The sequence below is a fragment of the Bactrocera latifrons genome, unplaced genomic scaffold (assembly GCF_001853355.1).
Source record: "Bactrocera latifrons isolate USDA-ARS-PBARC rearing strain unplaced genomic scaffold, ASM185335v1 scaffold_256, whole genome shotgun sequence".
Lineage (NCBI taxonomy): Eukaryota > Metazoa > Arthropoda > Insecta > Diptera > Tephritidae > Bactrocera > Bactrocera latifrons.
Window position 1 is genome coordinate 235150 of NW_017536141.1, and position 11526 is coordinate 246675.

The following is an 11526-nucleotide window of genomic DNA, read 5'->3' on the forward strand; positions in this document are numbered from 1 at the left end:
ATATGCTATAGTAAGCCATTCTGAACAATTTCTTCTGATATTACATTATTTCTATAAACAATAACTCATACATACTCATTTCGTCAATATATATCGTCAAATGCGAAAGTTTTCCATACAAGCCCTTGATTCCGATCGTTCGGTTTGTATGGCAGCTATATGCTATACTAATCCGATCTAAAAATTTCTTCTGATATTACATTATTTCTATAAACAATAACTCATACCAAATTTCGTCAAGATATATCGTCAAAAGAGGAAGTTTCCCATGCAAGCATTCGATTCCGATCATTCAGTTTGTATGGCAGCCATATGTTATAGTAATCCCATCTGAACAATTTCTTCGGAGATTACGTTGTTGCTTTAAAAAATAACCTATGCCAACTTTTGTGAAAATACATTGTGAAATGTGAAAGTTTTCCATACAAGAACTTGATTCCGATCGTTCAGTTTATATGGCAGCTATATGTTATAGTGGTCCGATAACGGCAGTTCCGACAAATGAGCAGCTTATTGAAGAGAAAATGACGTCTGCAAAATTTCAAAACGATCTCTTAAAAACTGAGGGACTAGTTTGTATATATGGCTAAATCGACTTAGCTCGACATACTGATCATTTATATATATACTTTATAGGGTCCCCGATCCTTCCTTCTGGGTGTTACAAACTTCGTGACAAACTTAATATACCCTGTTCAGGGTACAAAAAACGACTAGTAATTTGATATAGTTTGGTATTTAATTGGGAGTTTTGCAATTTGTTTAAACTATTTTTTACCACAACATCAATCAAGTGACCCCTTTTACTTCCCATAGCGAAATATTCTCCTTAATGCGTTTTCCACTGTCAGGATTACCGATGATTTTGCAACGAGTGTTTGCCTTGAGTTGATCAATGGTCCGAACATACGTGTCAAATTCCTGCAGTTTCATATATCCTCATCAAAAGAAGTGAGAATTATCATTTAGTTGTAACATTATTTCCTAAACACATCTAACCAAATCAATCCATTAGTAAATATTCAAGTTATTCAGTATTTATATACTGTTAGAAACTGTTACGAATCCTTTTCTTTTCAATATTTTTAGTGAGGACTACCAAGATGGGCTTTATATTATCTTGGCCGCACAAAAGTTTCTTAAGAATAGTCGTACAATTCTATTCAAGTTTGCTAACATAGGCACATACCTATAACTGAAGGTCTCCAAGGGTAGGAGCGTAACGAATCTAACAAATTATTGCTGTCTTCAATTCGCAATTTCTCTGTTTGCTATCTTTTGGAGGCATGAAAGGGATTGTAACTTATGTAGAAAGTGTCATAATCCGAATAGAGAGATATCTCTCTGTGTTGTACGATTTCTGAAAATTATATGACCTTTTAGACATTTAGAAAATTATAAGAAATTCAAAAAATTCGAATTGGTTCGGAGTTGAGGATATACTCTGTGAAACTATGTTTTTCAAATATTGCTGTAAGATAATAGAAATGAGATGCCCTTTATGAGAGAGACAATAATCGCAGCAATGCTTTTTATTATACATATTACTAAATTTTAAATTGGACTGAAAAATTAGGCCCAATAAGAGAGATTTCTATTTCTGTTTTGCACATTTAGAAAATTATGTGCTTTACAAAAAATAATCTTTGAACTCTTCAATTTGAAACTTCAACTTTCAAAAGAAAATATACAAAAATTACCCGTTCTCTGCTATCGCTATCTTGCAAGTACGTCTAATGAAGTAAGTAAAAAACCAAATTAATATTCATCAAAATTCTTAGTTATTTAAAACATATATATGTATATATACATAGTCCTTGTATATGAATGAATGAGGGACTTATACGGATATGTGAACTTATAATACTAAAACATTTTGCACCCCTTTAAACTTTAGACTCAAAGCCTAGACGGTTAGCAAGCATACACTAGGACAAGTTTCTCTAGCTCCTCTTCATTCGCTGTGAAATTAGGAGATTCTGGCGGTGACCACACCCACTTCCTATATAACAGATTTGTTGAGAGCTACCAAGAGTGCGATAGCTGAATAAAAAATTAGTCGGGGACACTAAATTTAACTCTCCAGTTGGTACGGAAGAGCTTTATAGCAGCCGGTATCAAAATTGGAAAATGTGCTTGACACCGTCCACTTTTAGATGAAATATAATATCTCAGGAACTACTTGGCCAATTTCCGTCAAATTACGTAGGAAAAGTTATTTCGACATTGTTATATTGGACTAAAACTTTTACATAAATGGTCATTCATAAATTTTCAAATCCCGAAACGCCGAATATGTGAATGACAGTGCAAATGGCCAAAAATATCAATGAATCTGTGAAATTATTATTAAAATTCAGATATAATATTTTTCTCATAATAATCTATCCTTAGCATTTCTTACATGTTTTGTTTTTTTCGCATGATTTGAAAGTTTGAGTTTCTTGTTTACTTTAAGAACTTAAAGACGAAAGGCATGTTTCACAGAATAAAATATTACTCTTGTTTATTTAAGGTCGTAAAACATTCCCCAAAATATTTCTGAGAAATGCAACCAAATTCACAGCCTAAATGAGTACGGATTAGATTTGTTGCACTAATTGATAGCAAATTAACTTTATATGTATATTTTCAAATATAATAAAATACAAAGTTTTCAATGTACAAAAAATACCTAAAGAAACATGTTCTTTTAGGCACTCGCAGAATCCGAGGAGGCGCAAATTTGTATACTTCACAATGTTTATGAGTTGTGGCAGAATCACCAACAAATGATGGTGGTAATAATCGATAAATTGTTGAAATTGCAAATTGTTGATTGCTCAGCTGTTGCTACATGGATATTCTCCAAAGAGATGACCGGCGAGTTTACCAAGATGTATTTGTGGGAGATACTCCATTTGACCATAAAGAAAATGAACAAACATGTCATAAAATTGAGTAAGTTTGTGCATAATATCTTTCTGGATACCATTTGCTTAAATAAAAAAATATGAATACATATTTTTCCTGCAGGCAGTGAATTAACGGATGCGAAGGAGAAGTTAGCTAAAGTGGATTCTTCGTCTAGCGAATCAGAGGACGAAGCAACGCCAAAGCGCAAAAAACCCATCAATCACGTTGATAAACCAACAGAAGAGGTGAGCTAAATAAATAGATTAAATATTTCAAAATTGTAATGAAATCTCCAAAATGCTTACCACTTAAAACGGGTACAAGTTCAGAAGACAAGTTTAATTATATATAGCTGAAAAATTACATACTTTCATTAGCGAATTTTTGGACTTTAGATGTCAATATCTCCAAAACTATTATAATACACAGTAAGAGAGGTTATGACCGACAGATTCCTAAATTTTTGTAAAAAAAAACTTGAATGATATAAGATTATATTTTCGTCGTCTATTATTCTTTGAGTTCGAGAACAGTTTTTTGTAGGCCCCGTTTAGAAAAAGCCATTTTCGTGACCTCGAAAACAATCATACTCTTACATACTATTCAACTTCCAAAAAAATTTATTGCATTTTCACTTTTCATTGACAAGAGATCAACGCATTGCGATTTCTGTTTACATTTATTAAAATTAAAATGACCTAATTTAGCGACGTCTTCATTTTCATTTTCGTTTTAATGAATAACACAAAAATCGTAATTAAATATGCAAAACCATTGTGCCGTGGCATGGCAACTGACTAGTTTTTGAATTACATAACTCCGCTATTTAAGCATTGTATTTGACGCCGCTCCGCCATCACTATTACAGTATACCACAAAACTAAAGCACAGAATCTACCTTGTCGGTATTTAAGTGAATAATCATAATGTAGACATTATTTATTTTTTTTAGGATTATTAGCACATTCATTCTTTTTAAAATAGTAAAAATTAAACTAACTAACTTATTAAAAAAGAAAATTTATATATGAAAAATTCCAAAATTCTGGTGCAACAAAGCCACTAATAATAAGAATAAAATAAAAATGCTTACTTCATGATTTTATTAATTTAAGTACCGACGAGGTAGATTCCGTGCTTTAGGTTTTCCGCACACAATATATTAGCTTGTCAAAAAAGTCTTGCGGTACTTTCGCTAGTTGGCGCTGAGAGCGCGTAGTTCTAGTTTTATTCATCGCATCGAGTCATACCTTTTTGGAAAGCGTGAATTTAGCGTCGCAAACATGGAGCAAAATAACGGGAAAATACGGCATATTTTACAGTACTACTACGTTTATGGACCCGATACAGTTTCCATTTCCACCGCACAACGATGGTTTCAACGTTTTCGTTCTAGTGTAGAGGTGGTTGAAGATGCGATAAAGTCGCTGAATTGGTCGAAAGAGACCGGCATAGTAGCAGCCGTAGCATCGGTCAAGAGCTGGGCATGAGTCATCAAAAAAATTTTTATGAACAATTGAAAATTCAATAAAAATACCGCAAGACTTTTTTGACAACCTATTTTTTTATTTTACATATACATATACATACATATGTATATAGACAGTTTCTATTCAGTATTATATATACATATATACATATATACACTGAAACCATCTATATGTATATGCATATGTGCGTATATGTAAGTATGTACTAGATTACTTATGCATAAGTGCACACTCACTTAATTATTCACATTGTGCCTGCGTTTGGCTTAGGTTAACGCTTCGTTTGATTCACGTGAAATTTTAGCCGACTGCCTTGCTATACCAGAGAACTTAAAGACTTTAAGTAACATATTCACTGTTTCAAGAAGGAACGCAAAATGGATTTGTATGTCGCGTATGGTGAAACGATTTCCCGCAGATCGAACGCACATATATGTGGTGTAGCCACTTTTAGACTAAACCGCTAGTAGTTAAATAGTGGAAATATAAACAAAGCAAGTAGTTTATTGCCTTCATCTCCAAAGTTAACTGTGCTTGACGCAAAAGATGCGCGCACAACCAATTAATTCGGCGCCATCGCAAATGCATCTATGATAATTCAGTGAGTCATATTATATCACTATAAGCACAAAGTTTCGAAAGCGAAGCTGATAATGGAGCTGCACTACATCTTTACCTCAAACCATTACTTGATTTGACTTCGAGTTTATGTGTTTTGTGTTTTAGAATAAGATTAAAACTCCTCTACCATTACATGAAATTGTGACAATAAATGTAATATAATTGGTGTTGTCAATTAATCAGATTGTTAAATTTTAAAATAATACATATTTACGATAAATTGACTAGAGTTTGAATTTTAAACTTGTTCAAATTTTGAGTATTTGATTGTGGTGTCAAGAGGGATTTCCCCAAGGTATTTGGAATAAATCTAAAGTGCGCTAATGAATATAATGCTATAAAGTTTTTTCCTTATGTTCGCAATACTGGCAATATAAACAACAAGTCGCTCTAAATTGACTCATAGTTCCTGTACAAGCCCAATCACAACAAGATATTACAAACTTTAACCAACAAATACTATACAACAGCCACTAGACACACTTTGAGGAATTGCATTATTTTTAAAATTCAAACAAAAAAAATCAATCAGGAGTGTTGTTTAATCTGATCAAAATCAGAATTGAATCCGGTCAAAAAAATCAGTAGGTGTCATGAATTTAGACATTATTGGTTTGATATTCGAAACAGAATTTGTATCGGTTTTGTTTGTCAGGGAAACCAATTTTGTCGGTTTTGCTGTCAGAAACAAATCAAGAAGATAGTCGCACACAGATTTGAAATGTAAGTTAATAAATCAAGTTGTTTTATTGTTACGAATTGATTTATCTTTATTTCTATAGAAGAAAGCATAAGAATAAAACACGAAATGTCTTAGTTATTGAGTTTTGGAAAAAGGCTTAAAAAATCAATTTTTTTTTATTGTTTTTGAATTGAAAGAAATAATTGATTATAGCGAAATTTCTAGGGTTTATAGTTATACATATTTTTAAACATCACCCGAACATTTTTTGGACCGAAATCTTTGATATTGTGCCTTAGGGAAGTAATTGCCCGCTGCATCTCGCGTGTGCACTTGTCGGACGGCGGGAAAGATGCAGGTCGCAATTTCTATCGGAAATGAAAAATTCAAAAAATTCATATTTGCTAATAAGTTATGTATGTATGTTCAAGTCGAACTAGAAAAATCTCAAAAAAAAAGTGTATAACTCTAAAAAAATTTCAAATAAAAAAAAAATGGTTTTTGACCAAAAAAATTTTGCTTTATGTTGTTTAAAAATATGTTCAAACTTAACTTTTCTTAGTTTTTTTTTTTGGTTTGAATAGAAGATAATTTAAAGCCAAAGATAGTAAACTTTGCACCGATTCCATACGTTTAGTTTTTTTTCAATACTGCCCGCCAATTAAGAAAAATCGTAAAAAATTAAAAACCGAGTCAAAGTTTTCGCTTTTTGCCCAAGCGCTCTTATATCTGCCAGACGCTCGGTCACTATTTCCCGTCTAGCTTCGACAATATTTCGAATTCCAATCTATAACTATAGGGACATGTTCTTAGGTAATTTTTAAAGAGATTTTAGCGAAACAAAATTAAATTTTTTAAAGCTCCTAAAGCAAGCTCCCCCCTTAAAGAGGATTTACAAAACGTAACTTAACACCCAAATGCGTCTTTATTCATTCGATAAATGTTATCTCTTAAAATCTTTCTTTAATTCGGAACTCATGTAAAATTTTAATAGGATTACTTCCAAATGTATTCTTTTGCAAGTTTTGTCACATTAGTAAACAGCTGGTACGAATATTGGTTTTACGTATGTTCGAAAAGACGAAAATCCAATCGGATTCTGTGACACCATTTAAAATCAGAATTGGTTAGCAATTCTGACAGCTAAGCAATTCTGTCTTAGATTCCACAACACCCCTGAATATGAAAATTGAAGTTTTGAGAAATACACGTTTAAAAACAAACCAATTGATCTGAGTCGCTACACTTAAGAAGATGGGAACACTAATAATTTCTGATTGATTGGGGCCGAATTTAAAGCTTGATCAACCACCGTATTCACTAGATTTGGCTGCGTGTGGTTTTTTCTTGTTCCCCAAACTGAAATTGCCGTCGATCGAAGAGATAAAACAAAATTCGCAGGCTGAAACCATCTCAAAAAGTATTTTGTGGCTGGAAAAATCGTTGGCATAGTGTATACATCTGATGGGGAATACCTTGAAGGCGATAAAATAAATATTGTTGAATAATTAAATAGTTTGCGTTTTATTTACAATTTCCGGGTACTTTTTTATCACAATGTACGTTATTAAAATGTATAGACTATCGAAATGTACAAAACAATAAATTTTTTTTAATTTCATACTTGGTATTCCCATCAAATTCTTGTCAGTTAAAGCTCAATATTTCATTTTTTTATTAGAGTATTCTAATTGAACAGAAATATGTGTTGTCATAAATATATACAGGGTGTTTTTAAACGGGTGGTTTTCAATGGGGCAATACTTTTGAAGTAGGTCTTTTTGAAAGCTGTTACTGATTTATATACAGTTTGTCATTTCATAATAATCACACCTACTTCGGAACAACCATATTCATTCGACATATTCGCTTAGAAGAGTCCGGTGATTTGAGTAACCATGGATCGGTTTCACAACATGTTTACTCTAGTGGGCAATGCGTACCTTCAGAGACGCCGTACAGTAAATTAAGCTGTTGTTGCTGTGGAGCAGGATATCGAAGAATACCCGTATGAGCCATCTGTTATCGCGCCCAATAATTGAAGCTATGCCCATATCCATATCCATGTTTTGATTTTGCTTAAGGAACTTGCTTTGCGGATAAGAAAAAGATGGTCACCGAACACAATTTTAACAAGAAAATTTTGTTCAGCGTTGAAGTTCACTTTTGGTTGCATGGGTGCATTATTAAATATAATTGTCTAGCAGAGGGATTCATTGGTCCACATTTCTTCAAAAATTAACCCTTAGACGGGCAAAAGAGAAATAAAAGGGTACTTGTTTTGGTAATTTTAGTTTTAGGATGACTTTAGTGTGGTGAACTTATATTTGAAAACCATTTTAAAAAGTTTTCAATGAGATCTACACCACCTATGTGAGAGTTGTACTCACGAATGATTTGTGGGCAATCTATTTCAATGTATTCTCTCTTTTTTCTATTATATCTATGAATTTTCGATGGCTGGATAGCAGCATTCGCTTTTGCAAATGGTTCGACACCTACATAAGTTGAGCATAGCCGAACATGTTTGGTGTCTTTCCAGAGAACCGTAGTCAAGTCAACTCCATACGCAGTAGCAGAAAACTCAACTGCGAAACCTCTATCCACTTTTCTCAGCTCAGTATCTGAATCGGATGGTACTTACAGTTTGATATTCTGTTGGCTCGAATGGTACTTAAAGCAAACATACCACGAGCTCGTAAATAAACCATTAAGGGCAGTGATGAGTAAAAATTGTCAAAGTATAGAATATGATTCACGAAATCAGGAATTGTTTGAGCTAGCCGAATGACGTCATTGCCTGTGGCTCCAAGATCTGGTGTGCCTGGTAAAATAGTGCTATCACCAGCACCATTATATACCTCAAACTGGTATGCATATCCATTGCTGTCGCACAACACGAAAAGCTTTATACCCCATTTATTGGGCTTGTTTGGCATATATTGCCGTAAATGGTGCACGRCCTTTGTTTTACACATCTGTTCATCAATACATAAACGAGCTTGTTTAGGAACGGAATCGAAGCGTTCAATCAAAAAATCAATAATTTTCCTTATTCGAAATAATGGATCGTACCGTGGCTCACCCCTTTTGATGCGCTTACTCTTATCAGAAAAAGACAAATGCTTTTTAATTGCAACAAATTTCTTCCAAGGCAAAGCATTTGGTACATGTCTAAATTCAAATTCACTCCAGTGCGCTTCTATATTTGGATAGCGAAAAATAGACATAAACATCAAAACGCCGAGATGTTTTCGAATCTGTGAAGATTATGATAGTTATGAACTGGCTACTTATGTCTATTGACCGCGCTGCTCGGTTGGTTTCTTCAAAAATTACGGCTATGAGTTCATCAGTCAAAAAATAATTTAAAAACTCAATCGGGTTCTTAAGCTTTCTGACGGCATAAGGTAAACCCAGAATCTCACCAACTTCTTCATCAGACAAAAGAGTTGAGTTCATCAATTGCTCGATTTCTTCATCTGTTATTGCAGATAATTTAAGCTTTCTTTTATCTTCCTCTGTGAACTCATGTGGCTTTTTCGCACAATATTTTCTTTTTTTCTGATGTCTGAACTCTTCCATTTTTTGAAAAAATATTAGAATTATATATAAATAACATTTTTCAATTTAAAAAGCAATTAAAAAGTGAACACCCCACATTATAACCAATGTGACCGATTCAGCTACGGTAATGTATTTTTTCCATTACCCGGGCAAGACCGTCCAGAGACGGTTTTACTATATTCTTAAAATCTTCGGAAATTTATATTTCGATATTATATGTTAATTAAATTTTAGAAATGAGCAATATGACTACTTACCTGAAAAATTCCCAACTCGATTTGACCACCGGAAACCACTTTTTTTAATTTTTGTAATGGGATAAGTTTTCTCGATAATTAAGATGCCACTTTTCACTTTCGGTGTCACTTGAATTCACCAAACTTTTAAATTATAGCGTTGAAATCATTTTCTGCTTAATATTTGTGTGTATTCAGTTAAAAACCAAAGAACTAGAGACCAATATCACACGACAACTTTGCTGTTTGAACTTAAATTCAGATAATGTAAAGACCGTCTGCAGACGGTCTTGCCCGACAAAGGGTTAAGACGATCATAATTTAACAGTGAATATAACGCTATAGAGCCATAATTATTGATTTTTTCGATCCAAAATATTCTTCGGAAGAGAATATTCGGCGCGTTCGCATCTTCTTTGAGCCATTGCAAAAAAACATTTGTATATCTTTTTAAAAACCAGGTATCTGAATTGTGACTTGGGGTAACTGAAACAGTATTTTCTCTCTGTTTATTAATACTAATAAAATGATGTTTTTAAAAAACGGAATATTATGTGATTGAATTAAAAAGAACGGTACTTGATGAATCAAAATTAAAGACGTCTACATAAAAATTTCAAATCTTTCGGAGTAAGCTTTAGAATTAAGGAGATTTTCTGACTTAAATATATACATAAGGCAATTAATTCCAATACCGTATAGTTCTTTTTTGTTATTTATAATTAATTTTATTAAATGCAATAATTTGTATTTTTACTCTTAAGGAAGATTCTCAACTTCATCTTCTATATTTTTTTTCTTCTATATTTTGTTTTCATAAATATGAAATGAATCGATTTTTTATACATACGTAAATAATGTTTACCTGCAGATGGTTGAACGTATGGAAGAGAAATTGGAGGCAGCCAATGTCGATCAAAAACGTCTTTTCTTGATCGTTTTCCAACGTTTCATAATGATATTGTCCGAACATTTAGTACGTTCTGATACAGACGGACGCGATCCGGACACCGATTGGTATCGCTGGACCATTGGTCGTCTACAGCAAGTATTTCTAATGGTAAGCAGACCTAAAATAAATAATACGTGATTTTTTTAATTTGAAATTTCGTTTTCATTTCTAACAGCACCACGAACAAGTGCAAAAGTATAGTAGTACGCTTGAGACGCTGCTTTTCACATCGGACTTGGACTCACACATATTGGAAGTGTTCCATCAGTTTGTAGCTTTAAGAGCTTAAGGCACTTTAAGATTATACAAGTTTTATGCGGACCATTTATTTTCTTTATTCCATTATTATATTAACTAGTGCATCCTAAAAAATTAATTTAATGGGGAAATATTTTTTTCAAGCATATCTATTGTAGTATCTGCTATTGAATATGATATAGATTCATTTGTGAAAAATATTTAACGCACTGACTAACTTTACCAACATTTAGTTAGAATAAATTTGAAATAAAAATGGAGTTCAATGTTTCATTGATGTAAACTTTTCCAGAATTGTAAATGCAAATAAGAGTGAAGGGAAATAATTTTACAACAAGCTAAAAGATTTTCCATATTACGGACCGGTGAGCAGTTTTAGTATGGTATTTTAAATATTATATTATGTTTCGAATATATTGTGAAAGTTTGAACTTGTTGTAAATTTATGTATCCTAAAATATCTATATTGACCGGATTTTCATTTGAGACATTTAATCGCAAATTTAGTTATCAATGGAATAACAGGAAATATATGCAAATTTAAGGTGATAAAACAAATCTTTTATTTTTCGCTACGAAGTAAATAATACAAGAATAAAGTCGTTTAATTGTTAATTCCTTTCCCGTCCTTAAATAACATAAATCAAACTTGCCATCTCTAACATGTACCTTTTATTGTTTGTGGTATGAGCCGTGATGTATTACCACCACGAAAGTACGGTAGGGTCCTACAAGTTCCTACGAGTAAATAGCTATCTCACCGATCTTTTTCGCTTCTTCCCTGCAGGAGCTTAACTCTCTCCCCCACTAAATCTACAACGACCA

The 11526-nt window shown here is 32.9% G+C and overlaps 1 protein-coding gene across 1 annotated transcript in view; it reads left to right on the plus strand.

The window, feature by feature from the left end:
- The window catches only part of LOC108969543 (nuclear cap-binding protein subunit 1), a 37698-nt gene extending 26533 nt beyond the window's left edge, over window positions 1-11165 (plus strand). The window contains exons 5-8 of the mRNA XM_018934328.1: window positions 2697-2940; window positions 3016-3140; window positions 10363-10551; window positions 10619-11165. Of these exons, the coding sequence (XP_018789873.1) occupies window positions 2697-2940; window positions 3016-3140; window positions 10363-10551; window positions 10619-10732 (672 nt within the window). The 3' untranslated portion in view covers window positions 10733-11165. The remainder of the gene's footprint in view (window positions 1-2696; window positions 2941-3015; window positions 3141-10362; window positions 10552-10618) is intronic.
- The last annotated feature ends 361 nt before the right edge of the window (window positions 11166-11526 follow it).